General features: G+C 32.6%; 1 protein-coding gene across 1 annotated transcript; it reads right to left on the bottom strand.

Annotated features, from left to right (window-relative positions):
* Positions 1 to 1,837: 1,837 nt before the first annotated feature.
* Positions 1,838 to 25,690, bottom strand: LOC140446746 (cuticle protein 3-like). The gene is made up of 4 exons (XM_072539337.1): positions 25,659 to 25,690; positions 17,003 to 17,151; positions 11,936 to 12,179; positions 1,838 to 6,082 (listed from the first exon to the last, which is right to left on the bottom strand). Exons 1-4 carry the CDS (start codon positions 25,677 to 25,679, stop codon positions 5,828 to 5,830), a joined length of 669 nt encoding a protein of 222 aa, XP_072395438.1. The 5' UTR covers positions 25,680 to 25,690; the 3' UTR covers positions 1,838 to 5,827.

Genomic DNA, 25,690 nt, shown 5'->3' with positions numbered 1-25,690 from the left:
AACTGATAAATCGGTAAAACATTACTGTCATATAAAATAAGCTCTAGTCTTCTTAAAAGAAGCCGTTCAAATACTTTGGATATAATAGGCAACAAGCTAATTGGGCGGTATGAAGATACTTCCGTCTGATCCTTATTAGGTTTTTGGATTAAGAACTATTTAAGCAACTTTCCATTGACGTGGAAAATAACCTGTTTTTAATATTGAATTAAATATATAAGTAATTAAACTTACGCCTTCGTTGGGTAGAATTTTTAGTACTAAACTAGATATTAAGTCATATCCAGGTGACTTTTTAATTTCGAGATTATCAATTATTTCTTTGATTTCAGATTTCTTAACAGATTTAATAGGTGGACCCATTTGATATGGTGCATTTACGACTTCATGGTAGAAACAAATATTGAAGATTTATGCATAAACATTTGAAGAAGAGATCCAAAAATCCACTATATATGAATAGAAATGATCTGCGAATTATCGTCGATCTCAAAACAGCACACAGTCACCTCAAGAGGCACATGAATAAAATCTGATTAATTTTAATAAATAGTGTTTTTGTCTCGATGTATGAGACTTCCCTAAATTTTAAATTTTAGAACTATCATAACTAGACATTGAACTATTATAATTATTAAAAAAGTAAATAGAAACATTTTAGGTATTACTTATAAAACATATAATACATACATGGAATAAAACATATAATACTTATACGAATACGTAATAAACGTATAATATTTATACGAATTCCTAGGTTCGAGTGAATGGATTCCTTGAGGGGAGTGGTGGTTTGCAAAATTACTTTTGGTAATAGAACATTTCTTGTATCTGATATCTCGCAGCTTTTACTAAACAAATACTAACGTACTAGGGCCTGATGACGTCATATATATTGTAAATCTTGAAAGCGGTCGCCCAAAAGAGAACTTTAACATAGGGATGAATTACAATAGACCTCTAAGGTCGTGTGGAAGTATGATTAAGTGCCGATTCATATTCATAGACACATAATACAAATAGACTGACCGCGGCAATAAAGGCCCATTCCCGTAGTGCCGACAAAGAAAACTGACTCAAAGTAGTCCCTGTATCTGTTTCTGATGGGTCGAATTTATCGACCACATGACCTAAATGACTAATGGGAAAGTCATGTAGGTATTGATACTGCTTTGCGTAAGTTTTCGCTGTCACACTGGGGAAACTGGCATGAACTCCAGACCGTAGTCTCTTTCAATTATGTCTATGCTCATATTGAACCTAACCTGACCTAACCAGAGCAAGTCAAGATTGGGATGTTTGTGGAGGCTATCTTCAAGTCTAATATCCAATTTTTTAACTTCATTTAGGATTCAACCTAACTTCAATTTAAAATATCTTCACGTAAATTGTTTTTCTTTTTTTTAACTTTTTTTATAGTAGTCAATAGTATGTTTTGAGACTAAGCACCTTCCTGTTCATTATCCAGTTCTAATGAAAAGCATCTTCCAGCATGTCATAATTTTTTTGTGCTATAATAGGCATTATTTTAAACCTGCTGGTTTAATTTTTTAGTCGCCTTCAAAATTCTGCAGTCATTATCGGTTAGTTTACTCAGTTTGTACTGACTTTGTATTGTAATTGTAATTCTACTGTATTGATTTGTAATTCTTGCAATTTTACTAAAACTAACTAATTTTCACTCAAATACATGAATGGTTTTTTTCATTACATAGAAATTTAGTGTCTGAAAATTAAAGAATAATTTAAAGAAACACAATCAACAATTAAGTTTATTTATCCAGTTATTTATAACATTGTAACAATAAAAATATTATTATTAACAAATCGTGTAACATCAAAATCAACAATTAAAAACAAAAAAGTTAAAAGTATTAATATATTGTCATAATTATTAAATGACTGTAAATAATGTCATCATGTAATATGAGCATAAATTAAAACGACAATAGAGCAAAAAGACTACTCTTTCATAAAGAAAGAATTCTGTCTTCGTATATTTTTATAATATTGGTTAAGATTTTGAAACCTATTTAAATACAACCATACATTTTATTTGTCAATCAGCTGAACATTATTATTTATTGTATTAACAAAAAAGTCATGTATTTTGTATCATTTTAATTTACCATTATGATGTATAAAGTCACAGTATCTTGCAATGGGAACTTCAGAGTTGCGATAAAAATTCAAATCGAAATGTTTATGAATTTTATAAGACAAGTGACATCTCATAAAATTCTATGCTTCTAACAAGTCTTCTATTAAATCTCTATGCTTGCGAACCTGGTAATTTTGTGCCAAATTCTCACAAAATGTTTTGTTCATAGGTAGCAAAGTTTTGTTGAAAGCACAAACCTAAATAACTTCTGAAACTAAGAATCTACAAAAACTCCTTTTTTGAGGAACCCTCCCCTCACTTAGTTTTGAAAATTGCTCCTAAGGATATTAAAATCTTTCTGCTGATTTTTACAATGCCTTAGTAAAAAGATTAGTTATATCTAATTTTTTATGTAATTGTGATATTATTACTTTGAAAGGATCAGCAAGCGGTGGATATTTCACAACCTTACTACAGGCTCTCGTGCTTCCGTTACAGGCTGCGATAATTACGTAAAACCAGGCTGTATTCCCTTGATTATCGTAGGTTTCTTTCAGATATGTAAAACTCATATCTCTATAAATGGAACTTCAATAATAGTGAATGTAAAACTGCTATCGACAAACATATATTCGCGTTATGCAAAATTATGACTTTTAAATTGAATTTTAAAAAATTTATAAATAAACGTCATTCTGAAGGCATGAGTTTTTTTTTTCTAGTTAGACAGTAATTCACTAACATACTTTGCAATACATTACTTTGTAAAAAGAAGAATGACAATTATTGCAAAGTTCGTTTTCTTAAATACATTATTTTTACGTCGGGTTGTAAAAGCCGCTTAGTCGGGAAGATAAGAATTCGGGATGATATTTGGTTAGTTGCAAATCTCCACAACATTATTCAACTCGTTTTGTGAAATCAAATAAAGGCATTATTCTGTTGCAGTAAAATCGAAATTATTTAAATCTTTAGAAGAAGCCGATGGTATTGGCAAAGTTGGAGGTTTATCCAAAGTTAAATTTTATGGAATTTTAGAAATCGGCAATGGTTGACCGGATAATATTATCCAAATTGAAATATACAATGACATGATGATTTTTTAATGAGAAAATTGATATGTTGAGAAGAAAAAGTACCAGTGTGCTACGTAGTTTTTGGTTTCGTCAGCATTGGTACAGTAACCAACATCAATGTGTGTGCTTCTTTAAGCCAATTATGGTACCTACCTCCATAATTTCGTATAAAAAATACATACTTCGACCACAAATCACCACACAAATATACATTTAACATCACCAGAGACCAAAAGTCAATAATCGGCCTTGTAATCACCAACAGAAGACTCTGTTGAAGTAAAATCTGAATCGATCGCTTTGGCAAAAGTAGAGGTTTGTCTGAAATTAAGTTTTCTAGAATTTTCGACAGCGATAATAAACCGTTGACCGACTAATATTCTCGAAATTAGAGATTCAGCTGCATACTTGACATAATATCTTCAGCAAATGCTATGACACAACATAGTTTGGTCTTATGCAGAGCTCGAATTATTGCATATAAATCAAGAGAAAAAGGCAACCGAAATATTTTTTAACAAAATTAAATGTAAAATTCCTAGAAAAGAAGAGTTTTAAATCCTCTTCCATACACAAATGGAATCAACGATATCCCAAAACTCCATAACAAATATAGACAGCGTTAAAAAATCCTAAAATCCTGCGCAAAATCAAAAGCTAAATTTACAAGTTGTGCGGCAGACGCAATAGAATAAAGAACAATCAGCATAAACACATCAAAAAATAATAAACCGTCGTTCACACATTATAAAGTCAAGATAACAGCTAATGAAAAACGATAAGCCTACACAAGATACATGAGCAACAAAACCCTGGAGATATGTAAAATTTAGACAATAGTTAGAATCGGGATGAACTGTGGGATAAAGAAACTACAAATACAAACATACTGGGAAAGATTCTCAGTAGAAATGGAGCATGACATGTAAGAAGGTCAAAAGAAGTTACGGAATATACAGAGCGAATGAAAAAAGAAAATAAATGAGGAAATTAAAACACACGTTATAAAACCTAAAACCTGGACAAAATACTTTAATTACCTGTACAATGATATTTAGTAAAGAGACATAAATAGCGATCAAGAAAATTAAAAAGAGACAATCGCCATAAACTCAGGTATGGTAGCCCATAAATCGTGACAGAGTTGGCAAAGATATTTAAAAAAATAGACAACAAGCATAACAATATTAATATAAAAAGAACTAAAAATCGGGGAATATCGCTGCTCCACTCTAGATTTAAAATGTTAACAAAAATCTAGTCACAGCAGTTAGTTAACACCGCAGGCATATTAGAAGAACAACAAGTATTCAGGACCAATAGGTTTATTACCGACGCTAGCTTTATAATACGGCAACTAGTGGAGAAGTCCATATATCTCAACAAACTCGTTTTTCTAAGCTTTGTGAATCTCACAAAAGCGTTTGACAGAGTCCAAGTGACAGAAACAATCCAAATTAATCAGCAGAAAATCATCAATAAAATCACATAACAATAATCAGGGAACTTAACAGTCGCAATAAAAATTAAAATTAACACGAAATATGCACTGTTCGAAGAAATAGACGTGTCGGCACGAATCAGGCAGAGGAATAGCCTCAGTCCGAATCCCTTTAACATTATCATAATCAACATAATAAAAAGCGTTATTTAAACCAACATTACCTACAAAATGGGAAACTAAGCAATAAGTATCCTCTGAGATGTGGAGAATACAATAATCATGGAAGAAAATGAAGATAACTTCCATGGTTATAGCCAAGAGCCCCATCAGATATAAAGTAATAATTAACAAACACATAATATAACAACTAATGAATTTTAACTAGCTGGTAATAGATATATCGTGTGAGAGATATACTGTAAACACTTCAAAAACAAGTCAACAGGGTAGCCAGGATATCGGCACACTTGAGGAATCTCCTATTGAGGAACACGTATATAAGCGTAGAGGCCAAAATTTTGATATATAAATAATGTGTAAGACCAGTAGTGATATACGAAGCGGAAATAAGAGCTGCAACGTCGCTTACAAAAATATTAACGAGAACTACAGAAATGAAAATATTAAGAATCATAAGAGGAATTTCTGTCAGAGATAGAATAACTAATGAAGATACGTTAAGAGAAACTGGAGTACAGGATGTGGCGGGATGAATACGAGGACGACGCTGCTAATTGGGAGATAATATTGACATAACGGATCCAGGAAAAATCGCGAAATGATTAAAAACAGGTAAACCCAATAAAAAAGGACCGCTAGGAAGACTCCCAAAGAGGAGATATGATAGCTAGACAACAACAATACAAAAGATGAGATGATAGAATAATGAAGATCATATCCTACAAGAAGAAGAGAAACAAAAAGAAGACAGATAGATGATAAAGCACAACTTATATTTTTTATATTTTGCTTATAAAAATATACAAATCACCTAATAACACATTGGAGAAAATTTCACTGTTGGAAAGTGTAATCAAATACAAAAATCATACATTTCAAAATAAAAACACCTAGGAAATTTGGCAAAATTACACTTTTTTTTACATATAACTACCAAACAAAAATATGTTAATAATACTTAGACATGTACTAAACTTAGATACTTAGAATGTGACCTATAGACAGTAAAATGTATTTAATTTATGATTAATGTCGTTGCCGTTGATTGAGACCCTGAGAGTGTGGATATTTGTAGTTGGATTTTTGTTGAAATGTAGCTTGTCCATATCCTTTATTGTAATATTGCGTTTCAGCTTTAGGTTGTGTAGGATAGTAGGACTGTTTTAATCCATGCGTCTGAGACTCGACATAGGACTGCGCTTGACCGTACGTCCTCGATTCTTGTCCATAACCAGCTTTTTCTTCATAATCTTCTACATTTTCTTGAATTTGTTCTGCTTCCTTAAACAATAATATTTTTAAATTTAGTTTTTTTAAAAGCAATAAGCTCATCTAAGTGTAATATTATGATCTAATATGTAATAATTGCGACGAATATGGTTTGGAGTAAAAAAACTTTGTTAAGTGTACCTAAGTTATTCTAAAGAAAATTGTGTTATTATGTTAATGTGATTAGTACAGCTTGTCAAATTTAAGGTGATACTTGACAAATTTGTCCACTTGCGTAGAAAATAAGATACATAATGCGCTCGGTCTCTTCGCCTCGTTGGTACACTCCATACTACAAGTTTACAGAGAGTGACCTTATTTATTAATGAAACTTCTATGATATGTCTATATTGTATGTTATTTTGACGTTTCAATTTTTCCTTCGGAAATTTTTCTCAAAATACAAAATATTTTGTTTTTGTTACTTGGTAAAAAAATTCTTCTAATAATTATATTTTATTTGACTCATTAATATTGACCATTCAGTCATGTTGAAGCGGCAGTTTTTTCGAATACTTCTATAAATGTCTCGTTCTGTAATTTTATAAGAGGAATATTGGCAGAGATAAAAGCTTTACATTTGCGTTACAGTAAACTGTATAAGAATAAAAGAATAGTAGTTAATCTTATACCTGGAACATACCGACGAAACGTTTATTACTTAATTTTACATAACTAGAGTTGTCGTAATATTTTATATTATAGTCGTATACTTTTATTCTTCGGATCTTCGGCATTTTAGCATTTGAGTAAGTCATAAATATTTTAATAGGTTGTTTATTTCTTTACAATAGAATAATACCAGCCCCGTTGGGCTGATATAATAATACCCAAAACACTACGGGCTGGTATATTAGGAATAAGTTTTTCATGAATCCATTTTTTATAATTATTATAGTTCATTTCGCTATGATAATCTCCAGACTTCGTACCAGATTTAAATGTCAAACATGCGTTTTTTATGAACCCCATTTGGCCGCCGGCGTGAACAATAATCAGCCTTTGCCCTTTGGACACTGGCTTATGCAAACCTTCGGTGGTGTTGTCTTCCCAGTATCTGTCATGGGTATGAGAGGAATGAATATAAGTTTCATCCATGTAAATTATGGGCCGATTTTCTTCCCTATATTGTTTAATATTTCTGAGAAACTTCCTCCGGAGCACTTGTATATCGGGTTTTTCCATTAGGATTTTCCTGTTATGCTTCGCTTTCTTCCATCGAAATCCCATATCTCTCATCACTTTTCTCAAAGTTTCATGCGACCCTGTATAAATATTGTCTTCATTTATTTTTTTGTTTTATGTCGCAATGTAGGAACTCATTTTTAAGTGACATAATAATTTATTATTATACGCCGAAGTAAACCTTTGTCAAAATCGCCCAAGTTGGATTTTGGGGCAGATCTCATTCTTTTGTTAGGCGTCGAAAATGATGTAGAGGCACCTTCTTCTATATTTTTCATTTCACGAGAGATCCGTTTTATAGTGGCTATAATTACTCCCGTTGCTAAGGAAGCACGCTCTTGAACTTTTTTAAAATCTTTAACATGCGGATTTTCCATCGCTTCTCTCTGCATAAAAATAATTACATTTGCTATTACCTCCCTCGTTTATCCAGACAAGACTTTGCCTTCTAATTTTAAATGAAAATCCATGTTTATAATTTAAAATACTTAACAATAATTATTTAAAAAGTCAAATCTATTATAATACGATATTTATTCAACACACAGTAACTTTAAACGTAAGTAAAATAAAAAAAACTTTGTCGCAGACTATACAAGTACCTTGCACTTCGAAGGGCCAAGAAATAATAAGGACGAATTGTGTTGTGGTCGAATGCGCATCGAGGGTGGAGCCCAATTACAAATCGGCCAAGTATCACGTTAAATTTGACAAGCAATACCTTTAAATTGAAAAAGAAATGATTGTACTATATAATTGAACCACCAGTTGGAAGAAGGTAATAATCGCCAAAATATGGCGAAATGACTTTTTAACAAAAATATACCTTTTAAGGCAAGACCCATCTGTCCGAGCTAAGTAGGGAATAAATACCGTATGTATAAGTTACGAAAATATTCCGATACGAAATTTGTGACAGTTTTAAGAACGAAATAAATCACGAAATTATTTTTTTCTTCAAACTTAAGGTTGAATCTGTTTGTCACGTAGTGGTGATAAAAATACAATTCAGTTGCTGTTGATATCTTCAGAAGCCTTGTTCTTGTTTTGTTTGTTGATATTTTTAACAGAAAAATGTCTAGTTCCAGGGATAGTAATAGTAGTAAGAACAGTAACATAAATATTTTATGTGATTTGGGGACGTCACGGAAGAGAAAACGGGGTGTACAAAATAAACATTTATATAAACACGAGGTATAAAAATTACATCGTTTACACAGTGAAACCTATACTAGTTCAACTACAGGGCGTATTGCACCAGCAAAATCAAATAGTTAGTGAGTGTACATGTAAAAAACGGCGCACACAGAAGTTTAGTTTAGAAGAAAAGCAAACGATTCTACAGTGTGTACAGTGGAAGTCCAAAAAACGAACCAGATACTTTTTTTATGAGCCTCATAAACTGCTCAAAAGTTATTCGAGGATGATCCAAAAAGGAAAATCCCAAAAGGCGTGACAATACTTTCCGTTATTTTATCCAAATAAATTCTGCAAAAGTTGTGGTTTGTAGGCAAGCTTTTTTAATCTTGTATGCTATAAAAAATAAAGCAATTTAAGACACTGATCTCTCTTATTGTCGAAGGAAACTTACCGGGATCATCACACTCGATCATTTCCGTTAATAGAATCACATTACTTCACCAGATTAATTCAGTATTTGGATGCTAACCTCAATGTTAAGATAATGCATAAACACTTTTGTGAACAGTATCCCGAACATGCCAACATAACCATGGCTACAAATTTAGAAGACAACAGGTTGTCGTTTGTTCAACTTGTAAATAATTTGAGGCTAAAATAACAAGTCAAACGCTGAATGATGGAAACGCCAAGCCCGTAGCAGTTGCAGAAAAGATGGTATCACTGAGACGAGCTAAAAAGTTTTACCTGAGCAGCAAGAAGTGTTGAGATAATGTCAAGAAAATGAAAATGTCGGAGCTATTGTTTTCGACTACAGGCAAAACCTTCCGCTTCCAAAAATACCAGTGCAGGAAATGATCTATCTCAGGAATCTATGGCTTTACATGTTTTTTGTCCACGATTTGAAAATAAATTGTGCAGATTTTTACATGTACCATGAAGGAGAAGCTAAAAGAGAACAGAAATCTAATCGAGGAGCTAAAAGCCGATATTGTGATGGGAAAACCTATCGATGCAACAGCTATGAGATATAGCTTTAATAATAAGATACCTGACAGGAAAGACTAGAATAAAGGTGTACCCATACAAGCTGCTGCTACCTGTTACACGGATGGCTCAAAAACATCGGAGGGTGTGGGAGCCGGTATAGTAAGGACAAATCAAGGGATACATTTTCCGGTAAGTTTACGTAAGGATGTGACCGTTTTCCAGGAGGAAATAACTGCAATCCATCACTGCGTGGAAGAAATAAAAAAGCAGGAAAGAACGTTCTATTCAGTTGCCATCTTCACAGATAGTCAGGAAGCGCTTAAGGCACTCAATTCTGTAGGGGTCAATTCTAAGCTAGTAGAACATTTGCCAAAATTTACGGCAGACCTAATAAGCAAAGCCAGAAAACAGTCAAAGCCATAGTAGGTCTTCTAATAGGGCACTGTAAGCTGAATAGGCACTTGAAGCGGATGGGATTATCAGATGATGACCTGTGCAGATTCTGTTACCTTGAAGAAGAAACAGCAGAGCACATTTTATGTCAGTGTGACAGTCTGGCAAATATGCGGTTCTTTGGATTGGGAAAAGAAAATCCACTGGTAAATAGCTACATGAAAGCTACAGTCTCGAAGCTACTAGACTGTATAAAAAGAGTCAGGCTAGAGAATGTTATCTGGGACTGGAGGACCACAATCGATCTGAAAAGGTGGCAGTGGAATAAGCCGAAAGGCCACCTGTCTTAATCTAATCTAATCTAATCTAAGCTAAAAGAGGACCTGATGATGTATGTAGCCTAATTTGGAAGAAAATCCAGAATATGGAATCTGTTACAAACAAACTTCATGTGTTTAGTGACACTTTCAGAGGACAGAATATAAGCAATACCCTAATATGGTTCATACTCATGTTGGTTTCGACTGGACGGTTCGATAAAGTTTATCAGTACTTTCCTGTGCGTGAACATTCGTTTTTACGATACAATCTAATGATCTCTACTTCCAAAATAAGAGGATTTTCGGTAACAACAATCACCTCAGATATATTCGACTTTAGAAATACCTATAAAAATTATTACAAAAAAACTTGTAAGTTGGTGGACAAAGCGTCTACATTTATGATATCCAAAATAGATATTTAGAGTATTCTTCTTCCCATAAAGGCTATATAACAGTTTCAGAACAAATAGACGGTTTTCTAAAACAGAGGTTTCTACTTCAAAATACCAGTAAATGAGAAAACAAAAACTACAGGGCAAAAATACCAATAAATGAGAAAAAGATGGAAGACGTTCGGAAAATGATTCCATACATTCCAGAAGATAAAAAGAATTTTACGAAAACATCCTTAGTTTTACATACGAAAACTACTGAATCAGATACTATTATTGAGGAAGAAGGGAAGTTTCTGGAAATGATTTTCTTATTTGTTTGTTTTTTATAAATTACTTTAAATAAAATAAGCTTTTTCATAAAATTTTGTATAAATAATAAGTCATACATCATATGTATGATATATATATACAGACGAATGTGAGAATTTCATGGGTACAAAGAGGTACTAATGTTGAGGTACTTCGTCGCATGTGTAAACAAAAAGAATTACTAAGAATAATCAAAGAAAGGAAAATGCAATACTTGGTTCATGTGTTGAGAGGCGAAAAATACGAATTACTTTAAGTTATACTGAAAGGAAAAGTACAGGGCAAAAGATCAGTAGGAAGACGCCAGAACTCGCGGCTAAAAGACCTGAGGAGATGGTTCGACCGCTCATCCGCAGAAATCTTTCACGCAGCAGTTTCCAAAACTACAATTGCCATTTGGATCGCCAACCTTCGAAAAGAGATGGCGCCATGAGAAGAAGATACAATTTTGTGTCTTTATTCATGACAAAAAAATATAAGTTGTAAGAAAGGAATAAATCCAAGATTTTCTTTATCGTTTTTCTAGATAACGAAAATCACTGGATGGTTTTTTTCAGGTCCAAATTAACTAATATCAACTGTACTTTATAGCAGATGTCATTATTAAACGAGAAAAAAAATTAATTGATTTACCGAAAATCTACTTTTTGGATTCATTCCCTTCTTCTACCTGGTGGTTCAAGTATTTCTTACATTTTCAGTTTTTTTTTTGGTTTTAACCTTGTATTATCATTAAAAAATATATTATTTCTGTATCGAATATAAAATACTATAATTTTGACATGAATCATTTATTAATGCAAGTCGCATTTTGTATCCAAAAATGAGGAATGATAGACCGCAGCCACAATTAGCGGCGCAAAAGTAGGTCAGACTCCTATAGGATTAATTGAAAATATCCCAAAGAATTTCTGGATAATACAGTTGGTCATATGACTACCTTTGAAGATTAGTTAATAAAAAATATTATTGTGTTCTGACAAAATGGCTAATTTTAAATGACCTACACGGAAAAACGAGATTTGCGTTAAAAAATATTACTTTTTGTACTTATTCCATAATCTCATAAATTTGGAGTCATACTACAAACAAAGCCTAAATAAAAGTGAATAAGCGATAATATATTTTACCTCTTTATGATTTCCTTCCTCTAAGGATTTTTGAATGGCTTCTGGAATGGGCGGTGGTGTAGGTAAGTGATCGCCTTGTGCTCTAAAACCGTGTTCATCAGCTACGTATGTTAATACTACTGGATGGCCGTGCTCATCGTGGTAAGTCACAGAACCTTGTTGAACTACAGACTCATGTTTCTCATCTCCCAAATTTTTAATATAACCTGCTTCCTCTGCCTGGATACCGTTACCAGTTTCATAACTAAAAATATTTTAAATATATAGTATGGATTTTTTATGACTATTTCTTAGGTAATAAGTTTTTCAAATAGTAATGAACATACAGGTTGTCCCAAAACTCTCCTGACAAATAAAAACCGAAAATTCCTCAGCTAATTTTAAGACGATTTAACCCAATTCACCTAGTCCGAAAATCCCTCCTAAGGGAGCTAGAGTTCTTTGAAGATTGCGCCTTGTAATAGTTTTTTTAATACTTCCAGAATTCATCTATTTAGATAAACGAAAACTGGTACGATTATTTTTTATCTTTCAAAGATAAATCGATTCTATTAATTACGAATATCTAGTACCGTTCATACACGTCCGTTTTGGATAGGTCAACGGTTATTTTAACGCATAATAAGTTTTCTGCTTAACTTTTAAGCATTTTTGATACTAGATTAATAAATTTTTAGGTATTCTAGTACTAAATGGTACTCTTACTACAAATCTGTAGGATACACCGTTTTACCGATAGTAACAAAACATGCGCAATGTGATGACAGTTAGTCTCTATCCATAAATTTTTCATTTTGTTTACAGTACGCCAAATTTTTGCAAAAATTACAAAATTTATTTCTAAATTGGTTGCAAGCATATTGTATCCTTAACCAGAGTTGTGAACGATTTTGTATCGGAACGGAATAAACAAATTCTTTTGTATATTCTCAAATACAAAAATCGCAAGGATTCAAATCCGGCGACCTTGCTGGCGGAGTAACTGGACCCTCTCTTCCAATCTAGTGGTCTTCGTAATTATTATCAACAAATTCTCGTACATTCCTGCTAAAGTTGACCGGACAGCAGTCATGTAGAAACTATAAGTTTTACCGAATATTAAAAGGCACATCATTTAATAAATCAGGTAAAATATTTTGCATGAAATGTAAATGATCAGCATTATTTAAACGAGCAGGCAATTCCACCGGTCCAAGTTGATAATCGTTAACTACTCCTATCCAGACGTTTATGCTAAACCTATGCAAATCCTTGAACAACGTGGGGATTGTAACCAACGTACGAATAATAATGTGCAGTATGTACATGAAAAATTTCATTTTTTGTAAATAATGTCTTCGTCGCAAAACAAAACGTATCTGAAAAAATCTTCATTTTGATTTTTCTGGAAATTCTCCTTGTAGCAGTGTTTGTTCCTTTTTTAAATGAAAAGGGTGTAAATTTTTATTCTGTAAGATATTTCCTGCGAAAGATTTTGAAATTGTGGGATACATGGCAGATATTCTTCGAACGCTAATTTTTAAATTTTCTTTAACTTGCATTAAAATAACATCTTCATGTACTGCTGTTACATAATCATGTCGTACATCATTATGTCGCCCTGTTCCTTGCCCTGTCGCCCAATTTTTGGCGAACACTGAACTTGTTTCTCCTAAATGTTAAATTTTTTAGTTCAGCGTATTTACGTTACTGCTCGAGCGTTACACCTCATTTTGCAATAAACTAAATCTATATCAGCGTATTCCTCATTAGTAAAAAGCATTTTTGTTGAATTAAAATTGTTGTATTTGAATGCCACAAAAGTAAAAGCTAAAATAGAAACTATATGCAAATGTGTTTGTGCAATATCGTTGTATGCGATTCCTGATAAGTGGTTAGTTAGGCCGGAAAAACGAAAACAATTGATGATCGTTTCCTTCCGCACAGATTCCCATGTCTTTGATATCATTAGTATAGCATTAAGAATACTGGCTTTCGTATAGTCGTTATTCTCTCTCTTTTCGATGATTTCGTACACCAATTCTTTCAGAAAGTCTGCTTTAAGACTTCTTATTTCTCCTTGGTCCATGGGCTGCAGTACGGACGTACAATTTGGAAGCAGAAAAACGAGTTTAATTTGTTTTAACCTGTCAACTGGGGGGTGGGACGGACAGTTGTCGACAATTAAAATTATGTGGTTCTTTTGTTTTGTGGCGTTTTTATTGAAATCGTAATCAACAAGGAGATTTTTCATGTTTTTAAAACAGCGCGGCATTTTACTTTTTCCTATCACCAAAAGCTTCCTTTTTATGGAGCCGGACATGTTGGCTGCAACAAGAACTGTAACTTGCTCTTTTGAGAGTTTACCACCGGAACATTTCTCCCCTTTAAACTTTAACGTGTGATCAGGTCTCACCCTAAAAATAACCCCATCTCGTCAGCATTAAAAATTTCATCATCGCTGTAGCCGTACCTGAGTGTAGGCCACACATTTTCAACCCAGTCATTTGTAATTGATCTGTCAACAACTGCTGACTCACCTGAAATTTTTCCATGGACACTACTGTGGCGAGCTCGGAAACGTTGAACCGAGGAAGCATTACATTTAAAATCCTTCTTCAAAATCACAGCGAAAGCGTCAGCTTTTACCTGAAGCATCGGCCAACTCACGGATACATTGTTTGCGCGTTGTTGTTTGCACCAATCGAGCAAAGCACTTTCAATGTCACTGTGATTTGATGACCGACCGCGTTTTTATTTTTCACACTTATTAAATTGCATAATAATTTTCTCTCGCCATTTCATCATTCCAGCAATTGTTGAGCGTGACGTTTTAAATTCCCGGGCAATCGAACTCGCAGAATCACCGGAATGGACTCGGCAAATTATTTCAAACTGTTCCTCAATAGTACATCGTTTCCGTGACATGTTTTCTATGAAGGCTAGACACAACTGAATTCAAACTCAATCAGAAACTCTTGGCTTGGGCCAAATGGTGTAATATATAAAAATTTTGTAATACAATGGACCCGTCTTGTGAGGTGTGAATGTCTAAACGACAAGTAATTAAGTGTAGATGCCTGCCCGAATGTACTATAACCATAAATTAATAAATCCTTACTTCTCATTTCGTGGTACTAAATATCGGTAATACCTGTGAGAAATACAACACTACAATGTTCATTTTCATAACTTTACAGGATAGCACTTATTTATTAAGATGTGGAAACAATATTATATTGAACATTGTATCTACATCTACTGTCATTTACATCGTGCGTTGGTTATAATTTTATATTATTTATTTATTATACAGTGTGTAAAAATGTCATAATTGAAAAAAATGGATGTTTTATCATCTGAGGTACAGATATGTACTTGAAATTCTACGCTGTAACCAATATTTTAACTGCTAGTGTTCCAAGAAATACGTTTGCTCTAACCGATTTGTTCATTATAAGCAATATAAATGCGTTTTTTGTATGTCATTTTATGGGACCTACTATTTTGTTTGTTATATTCGATTGTACGTTATAGCCGGTGTCGTTGTAAACGATTTTGACTGTATTTCGTTTTGTCTTGAGCCACCTCTTGAGCAATCAAATCTCAAAAAACAACCGCAAAAAACCACGACTATGAAAACTAACACAAAATACCTCAAAATAAGCTCCAAATTGAAAGCAAAATTTAAGGAATCTTAAACGCAATGCAAATACGACTAAACGAATATAAGATTTTTACAACACGAGTCTCGATAAAAACGCGGTAAATGCGATGTGCAAAACGCGACAAGTACATGATACTCGCTAGCACATACCACTTTTTAGTTAAGTAGGTACTCTGTAGATACCGCATTTTAATTAAGCAACTATTGAAATTTAGCACATAAGGCATATTCCAATTTGTTTATTTTGGTAAATAAAATGATACGGTTTTAAGACATATTATATGCGTCACACATTATGTGGGTAAGTCTTATAGAAAAATCGATAAATAAAAGATGAAGGAAGAGCTGCAAACTTTAGAAGAATAGCGTGGTTTTCTTCCCGGACCCTCATATACTGATAGTATATTTTCTACAAATCAGTCCATTTAAAAAAACAGTAACATTCAACCGTTAATTGTACATTGGATCGTGGTAAGTCCTTTGATAATGTGGCAGTCAAAGTCTTAAGTGGCAAAAAAATGGAAAAGAGTATAATTTCAATGTAAATGGTGTCTTGTAAAAACAGCCTGTTTTGGAGAAACATCTCGAAAAAAAAATAAAGTTAAATTTGGTACCCAACCAAAACATCAGTGTTCGTGGGCAAGAAGTAGAACTCGTAGATAAGTATAAATACCTAGGACATGAAATTATGATTGGCAAGCATAATTACCACTTTCAGATATACGCAGAGAAGAATGGAGCGATCTATGTTAAAAATAACTCTACGAGACAAAATAAAAAACGAAGAGGTCAGGAGAAGAACAAAGGTGACTGACATAATCGAAAGGATAGCCAGACTAAAATATGGAGATGGGCAGGACAGATGGGTAGAATGACTGATGGGCGATGGAAAAAGAGGTTATTGTAATGGAGACCAAGAAAAGACAAGAGAAGCATCGGTCGACCACCTACACGATGGGCGGATGAGTTAAGAAGAAAAAAAACTGGAGGAGAATAGTGCAAGATAGACGGGGTTGGAAACACAAAGAAGATGCCTTTGTTCAGCAGTGGACGTTTAAGGCTGTATCATGATAAATATTAATGTACATATGGAAAGGATGGACGATTAACGTCTATTGAGGTGTGGTAAAGGGCAAACGGAATATAATATGTAAAGCCGCGGATAAGTAGGTAACTCCTAAATTAATTGTGCTGATATAAATTTGTTTTAAACAATAAATAACCTTCTATGGAGACTGCAGTTGTAGAAGTAATTTTTCTGCAAATTATGTCATTTTTTCAATGTTTAAACAATGATCCATAAGTTCTAGTATGTTGAGCCATAAATTTTACCGAAATCTGTATTAAATATATAATTTAACTTATTGTTTTAGTGTATCGATTAAAAAGTGTTAATTTTATACTGATTCATAATAGTGTACCTGTATTTCCATCCATGCTCGTCTCGTTCGGAAGTATATTTCAGAATGGGAATAACGGGCTTCTTCTGGTGTTCTGGTTGTTCTACTGTATGATACTGTGGTATATCGTAGCCATTTATGCCGTTGACTAAATAAACTATTGTAAATATCTGAAATTATATTAAAGTGGTTAATAATAATAAACATAATATATATTTAAAATGGGATAGTTCCCAGAAGATGGCTGTATACAATACTAGTTAAAAAACTCAAACATCGAAATCAAAACTTCTGTTGTAACTGGTATAATATTTCATTAAAATATTAAATTAAAAATCAATTGGAATATAATAGTGGTTGGGTTTAAATTAAAGATCACATACTTAAAAGTATTAAATTATACGGCAACTAACCCTATCCCTACTCGAAGTAGAATTTTTTATATCCGCACGTAAGTGTGGGAGTTTGCAAACTAAATTTCAGATGCCGGAAATAATAATTTACTATTTGAATGACAATAATACTTATCCTGAAATACTTTACATCCAAGGTGGTGGCGCCAGCACAACCAAAAATCAAAGTCGAAGGACTAAATACGGAATCCACGAAATATTTATACAGAAAAAGAATATGGGAAAAGGTCGCTGGGAATAACATATTAGAAAACGATAGAATCCAGGAAAGCTAGGAAAAACTCAAAAATAACATAACTAACGCAGCAACAGAATTACTTGAAGAGAGAAAAGTAAAGAACACCAACATATCAAAAAATAAAACTCCATGGTTTCGAGAGGAAGTGAAGACAAAATATAAAGAACAAAAAAGAAAGCCTTTTTACAACACAGAACACAACAAACACAATAGGCATATAACCACTATAAACAAATCAGAAATGAAACGAATACTTTAGTTAGACCAATAAAAAGGGAACACTGGCAGAGCTTCTCAACATAGATAGAACACGACTTCTACGGAACACAAAAAGAAATATGGAGAATGATCAAAGGACAAATGAAAGAGATAAACGACCTAATAAAAACGAAATACATTCAGAAGGAAATATGGGCAGTCAATTTTCGGACTATATTTGCTAAAGGTAACAATAATGAACCACCAACACCAGAGGTGATAACAAACGAAGAAATAAATATTGAGTAGGAAGAGGTAAAGAAACCATTGAGTAAATTAAAAAATAAAAAATCACTAGGAGAGGACAGAATAACAAACGAACTTATAAAGTACGGTAGACCAGATCTGACCAAACAACTATTAAAAGTAAGCCAAAAAATAATAGAACAAAACAAAATTCCTCAAGAATGGAGATCAAGCCTCCTAATACCTCTCTTCAAAAAGGAAGACAAATCAGACCCGGAAAACTACAGAGGAATTAATTTATTAAACACAACACTAAAATTGACAACCAAAGTAATAACAAATAGACGGAATGAAATTATAACACTAGCAGAAGAACAACAAGGTTTTAGGTCGGGCAGATCATGCACCTACGCTATAATTAGAATCATCAATAGAAGAAATCACTAGATTACAACAAACCGGCATATCTATATTTCGTGGACCTTAGAAAGGCATTTGACCGGGTCAAATTAAAGGATGTTACCCACTTATTGTACTTAAGAGAGATACTTCTAGGAATAATCAAAACGATCAAAAATATCTACCATAACCTCACAATAAAAGTAAAAGTAGACGAAGAACTAACGGACCCTATTGAAGCTTGCAATGGGATAACACAGGGATATTTCCTGAATCTTCTAGTGGTCAACCTGATTATGGATGAAATAATAAAAACAGTAAGAAATAAAAAATAATACCAAATGGGACAAAAACAACTTAAAATAATCTGCTATGCAGACAATCAATTCTCTCAATGATTTACAACGTATGCTGCACCAATTTAATATAGGTAACAGTCAGAAAATTACAACATGTTAATTTTCCAAAAAAGACAAAACGAGCATATTAGCCGAATGTCAACAAATGCAAGAGACGGTTCCCCAATAGAAAGACGATCAGTAGGAAGACTTCGAAAACAATGGAACGACAACTTATTGGAGACATATTGAAAAACAGAAAGAGTCATATGTACATAAAAAGAAGAAGAAGATGAAGAGAAAGAATGACCATGACATTCAGGACAAGATTAATTTGTTCTAATACTACTTACTTGTTCTAAGTAACTAATCTGTTGATGTTTAGGTTATTATAATTGAAGAAAATCGTTTTGATTTTATAAATTACAAACATTAATTAATTATAAACATTAAATTGATCAGTCGTATTTGAAACTAACAATAGAAAAATATAGATATAAAACACTATATGATAATAAAAGAAATGAAGTGAGTTCAGAACGAGAAATGTGGAAAAAAGAGATTTATCTCTTTGACCAATGATGAGGGAATCCTAATTAAATTAGTAAAGAAAGTAAAGTTAAAAATAAATGAATAATATGAATTATGCGAATATTATGAGGAATAAAGTATAAGTTTTAACTACAGGTAAGATGTAAAGTTGGTTGTATATTTGTAAGGGAAAATTGAATTGTATTTATTGTAATATAAATATTTATGAATTACTAGAATTGTAGCTATTCTATGATTATCGATAATAAGAGAATGTTAATATTTTATAAATGAAAGAAGAGATTGTATTTTTGAATCAATATTACAGGGGCCATAAGAAAAAATGTGGTAATCATATAAATAGAATAAGGTATAATAGTCAATAGCATACGTTGGTAATGTAAAATTTTTAAGTTAAATTTAGTTTGAAACTGGTAGAATTAAAAAAGTTATAATGAAACAATATAATTAATTAAAAATCTTTCTTTATTGGTCTAAATCCAATTTTTCTACATTTTATTATTAAACCGACCATCTTATTCTTAATTTACTTACTTTCTTTTATTATGACATAGTTTATTCTTTCTGTTTTTTTTTAATGTCCATTTCAAATACGACTGATCAATTTAATTTTATAGGTAGTGAATTCAATAACTATTGTCTTCACTCCCGTACTTACGTGAGGGCTTAAAATTTTTTATTTCGAGTAGGGACATATGGTTCCCGGTTTGTGATCTAGTTACATCCCCATTCTACCGTATAATTTAATACTTTTAAGTATGTTATCTTTAATTTAAACTCAACCACTGTTTGGTTTTGTGATTATTTACTCAAGTACTCCAAAAATAAGTAATCTAAGTACATTTTACCATTTACAAGAGAAGTTTTAACTTCAATGTTGTAGTTTTTTTGCAACATGTATACACCAAACTTTTATTTTTTCAATAATTAATACAATACAATAAATAAACCAGAATCGGTTAACAAATAAAGACAAGCTTATTTTAAAGCTTAGAATATTTAGAGCAAATTAAAGATTTAAGACAAATTTTACAAATAGCGTATAAATATATTGGGCGTATTTGTGAACAAGGAAGATATACAAAAAACGACATGCTGTGATGCAAGGTTGGCAATGCATGTTTTTGTTGCATTGCTCTTACTCTAAACGTCTTAACAGAAGACAGAAGTACATCTAACGTAGTAGATATAATATGTAACCGTAGACAATCCCGCTGTAATAGTAGAACGGTCAACGATACTACACATAAGGTCAGTCTGTTATACGGGGTCCCTTTATAAATTATTTTACTAAAGTTCAACAAATATAACATACAACCTAATAGCAAATCAGTGATAGCTATTAGTTTATACAAACTGATCGCAAAACGAATGTATATGATAAAAGGAGCTACTGCGTATAAAATTTTAGCAACTGTTCCCCTACAAGATATATATCTGGTATTCTTCTAATTCACAATAACAAAAATGGTCACTTAGTACATGCTAAAGTTGCCATTCGGGACAAATTATACTTTGTGTGAAAAAATAACGAATCATAGAAATAATAAAGGAACAATATATGTACAAGTCTACATTTAAACGTAAAAACTATCACTTTACTCATCTGACTAGGAAAGGCTCATTTAGTTCATACACAAGCTGATGGAGATATTAACAAATATTGAAATAAACACCTGTAATCTAAGAATTATTAGCAATCTTTACTAGAATCAAACATCTTCTATCCGTACATAGGCAGGAGAATCCAATGATATCAAAATCAAACGTGGGGTCCGACAGGGATGTATACTATCACCCTTGCTGTTTAACATATACTTTGAGGAAATTATACAAGAAACAGTAAAAGATTTTAACATCTTCGGAAGTTCGGAATTCGAGTCAACGTTTTATTAAGAATGCAAAAAGGAAAAGAGTTGTTAGCCACAATAAAAACAACCAAAACTAAATACCTCGGTCACATCATGGGGAACAGAGAAAGATATGGGTTGCTGCAATTATTTCTTTAAGGAAAAGTAAAAGGAAAACAATGACCAGGAAGGTGAAGATTTTCCTTCCTGAAAAATCTACGTACGTGGTTCAACACAAAAAATCACAAATCTTTTCAGAACATCCGAAATTGATAGGCATTACTAGAAGAAGAAGTTCATACACGTCCACGAAACATGGAAACCTATCACTTAAGCATATAATTTGGAATTGCAGAGTAATATGGCAATTTGAGATTAATGGTTGCGGAAAAACTGAAGGTAACGAAAGTTAGTTGACAATAATAGACGGCAAAGAACAATAGGAATCCTGGAAAATTAGCAATGTTTATAACTAAAGCTTGAATTATAGGCAAGATGCCTTTTTAACTGTTTTAGGTGTTTTTTACACATTTTGCCTTTTTCCGTAAATTCCGCCTATTCGTGACTTCTTTTGTAATTCTATGCCCATAATTTTATTTTGGACCAATAATAAAATATCAATTGTTTGTTTATAATAGATTTCTAGGAAAATGTATCTCATCAAGGCTTAATTATTGGAAAATTCTTAAACTATTCCCTTGTTTAATAAACAATGACCAGTTGTACAGTCGATTACTGTACCAAAGTTTAGTTTTGTTGCGAATGCCGTAAAGCAAAGAACGCACATTTTAAAAAGTTTTAGACGTCTGTTTAGAAAGATAACTTTTAAGTTATGTTCATGAATCGGACCATATTCGGAACTTTCTCTAAAAGGAGATGGAGATGGAGTAAACAGTGCAAGAAATCGATAAATTTAATTTTTTTTCTCTCTCTCTCTCTCTTTCTTATCCCATAACTAAATTTCAAAGTGGTATTAAAATCCTAATTAAAGTCATTATTTACAAATTCTCAGATTTTAAGTAGTAAAAAGTACTTTATTGATCAGTACTGTATAACCCCACTTAATAAACGTATTTTGAAAAAATTAAATTCCTCTAAGTTAGTCCAAATATGTATTTCTTCGAGATAGTTTAAGCAGTTCAAAAAAAAGAAGTAAGATATATACCTATTTCAATTTAATTTATGTCAAATGATGATTACATCCAACATTCCTCTGTATAAAGTCAATCACCCTAGCTTTAAGTTCTTTTTGTTAGTTTTTTTCATTTTAATAAGTCCTTTCTTAAGGATAGTACCTTAAAAAAATAAATTATGCTCTGTGGAATATATTTCGAAAACTAAGCGGGAGTTAGAGGGCAATTTTTTGGGCAATTGACAGACGGATACGTGAAGAAACCGATATATCCGATAATAGTTTGGCTTTATGTAAGACATATTACATATTACGACAATTTTTAACGAAGCTTTGGAAGGGCAATGTGAAGTTCGAATCGGGGGAGAAACTGTTAACAACATCATATATGCAGATGACACCGCGATCGTCGCTAAAAGTATGGACGATCTTCAATTCCTTATAGATCGAGTCACTAGAGAATGATTTAATAACGGACTAAGCATAAATACAACAAAGACACAGTTACTTGTGGTTAGTAAACAAGACCTCGACAGTATACAACTAATAATTGTCAATAATGAACCGATAACAAAAGTTAACCATTTTAAATACCTAGGATTTTGGATAAACGAGACCCTAAATCCGGATGAAAAAATAAAAACTCGTATAGAAATTGCAAGAAGAGCATTTATGAAACTTAGATCTAATCTGAGCAATTCTCAGCTGAACTTACAGCTGAGAACTAAGTTCCTAAAATGTTCTGTGTATCTTGTATTACTGTATGGATGTGAAACCTGGATTATGAAGGTTAACATGATGAACAAATTAGAAGCCTTCGAGATGTAGTTATATCGTAGAATGCTCAGAATATCATGGGTTCAACACGTTTCAAACAGAGAAGTCTTGATCAGAGTCGTAGGTCAAGGTGAAGGCGACTTAATAAAGATGATAAAAAAGAGAAGTCTCGAATATCTGGGGCATATAATGAAAGGAAGCAGATACAGGATAATGCAGTTGATACTCAACGGAAAGATCGACGGAAAAAGCGGAATTGGTAGGAAGAAATACTCATGGCTCCGAAACCTTCGTCAATGGACTGACGTATCAGCAGATGAATTATTACATGCCGCGAAAGATCGAGAACAATCGGCAAATCGTCATGGAAGCTACCCACGCCTAAAACTTAGGCACGGTACTCAAGAAAGAAGAATATAAGACAGATCGACAACAGACGCAATTTTTATTATAAGGCAGTTGATGGAAAAATATAAGACTAAAGAAACAAACGCTCATGTGGTATTCATTGATCGTGAGAAAGCATATGATAGAGTTCCTCGGGAGATTCTGTGGTGGACACTCAGTGAGAAAGGAGTCCCTGGTAAATACGTAAAGATTGTGAGAGACATGTATGAGCGAGTAACAACTAGTGTTAGGACAGGTGTGGAAGAGACAGGTAATTCTTAGTTATTCTCATTAGTTCTGGATCAAATAACAGCGAAACTACAGGGTAATATTCCGTGGTGCTTAATGTATGTGCCAATGATGTATGTAGTATAGGAAACAGTGAAAGTGAAGTGAAGAAAAACTGGAACAGTGGAGACAAGCTCTCGAGGAAAAAAATATAAAACTTAGTGGAACAAAAAGAGAATATTTGTAATGTTCATTTAAAGATAGAGTTAGTACAAATATAATGATATATTTGGATGGTGGAATGATTGTGAAAAGTAATAGTTTAAAGTGTCTAGGATCGGTGGTACAGAGTAATGAGGGAATAGATGGAGATAAATGCAGTAGAATTAGGGTTAGATGGATGAAGTGGAAGGAAGCGAGTGGTGTGTTGTGTGACAGAAAAATTGCACTGAAGCTGAAGGAAAAATTCTATAAAACAGCCATATGACCAGCTATGATGTACGGAACTAAATGTTAGGCAGTTAAAAAGAAAGAGGAACAACGAATGCATGTGGCGGAAATGAGAATACCTAGATGGATGAATGGATTGACAAAAAAGGATAAAATTAGGAATAAGTATATAAGGAGAAGTATAGTAGTGGTTTTAATTTTTGCCAAGATGAGAAAGTATAGATTAAGATGGTTTGGTTATGTTCAACATAGAGACGTTGATCAATCACCGAATACGAAGAATTGCTGATCTGCAGTTCCTGGAAGTAGTAGGAGAGAAAGACCAAAAAAAGATCTGAGGGGAGACGCTTAGGCAGGACATGTCGGTGAAGGGTATTAATATTGATATGACCCAGAATAGGCACTTACGGAGAAATGTAATTAGGGATGCTGACCCCTATTAGGGATAAAAGCAAAGAGAATGATAAGGATAAGAAGGCAATTCCTTGTATATTTTCATGAATTAAATGCGAGGTGTAAGTGGCAGGTATATAGCTAATTTGATGATATAAATTTTGAACGAAAACTTTGCGAGACAACGTTATTTAGTTACCGTTAAAGAATAATTGGAAAAAACAAACAATTTAACTATTAATTACTGAAGTGATGTTTAATTGATAAAGTCAGAATTTGATGACGATATTTCTGAAGTCATCCAAGAAGCAAAAAAAATATTAGTAGATATAAATATAATATATATCAGTAAATAAGTCATAACCTAGGTATGTGCCTGAAAGTAATCATCAATTAATTAAAAATAATATACTTTTAATAAAAATAAAGGTTTTTTGTTTGTATCTAATGTTACTAAAGTTTTGTACGGGACATTTTTTTAAGGAATTACAAATTGGGCCAGATTTATTATCCATCCTAAGATTTGCTCTAATTATATCTGCCCATGTAGAATGTTTATTTCCAATGTGAACATTAACGTTAAGTGATCGAAGACATAGTTTGAAGACCAAAAATCTTGAGAAGCATTTAGTTGTAGCTATTGAGTAATGATACAATTTTAAATAGTTACAATGTTTAAGTATTAATTATCAATTATTTAGGTTTTAAATTATTACCTTATTAATATTATGTTTTGTAAATATATGCGTGTTAAGTTAATATTAAGTTAATTTACTTTGTATAATAAGTAATAAGTTTTTGTCTGTATGTTAAGCTTTCTGCATTTTTTAATAAAAATCCGAGTTTTATTTTTGTAACTACTCTTGATATGTCAAGATGTACATATTAAAATAAGAAAAAAATCAGAAAACTTCAAAAAATAATGGCTTTGCGTCCGTGACCTACAGTATGATACAACTTAAAACTGTCCTAAATAATCGTTTGATACTGCTTAGCACCTAAGTATCTTAAATGCTAATATAATCACAAACACTACACTTGCTTCAGAAACACTTTCATTCCTAATAAAAACACACCTGTACAATTACAGTCTTCATGATGTAGAGAA

Source organism: Diabrotica undecimpunctata, chromosome 7, assembly GCF_040954645.1.
Source record: "Diabrotica undecimpunctata isolate CICGRU chromosome 7, icDiaUnde3, whole genome shotgun sequence".
Classification (NCBI taxonomy): Eukaryota; Metazoa; Arthropoda; class Insecta; order Coleoptera; family Chrysomelidae; genus Diabrotica; species Diabrotica undecimpunctata.
This window is presented reverse-complemented; position numbering and strand designations above follow the sequence as displayed.

Coding starts and splice junctions, on each gene's coding strand:
- LOC140446746 (XM_072539337.1), bottom strand. CDS start 25,679: ATGAAGACTGTAATTGTACAG. Junction 12,180..17,002: donor GAGCATGGATGGAAATACAG/GTACACTATTAT, acceptor AAATATTTTTAG/TTATGAAACTGGTAACGGTA. Junction 6,083..11,935: donor AGGAAGGAAATCATAAAGAG/GTAAAATATATT, acceptor TTATTGTTTAAG/GAAGCAGAACAAATTCAAGA.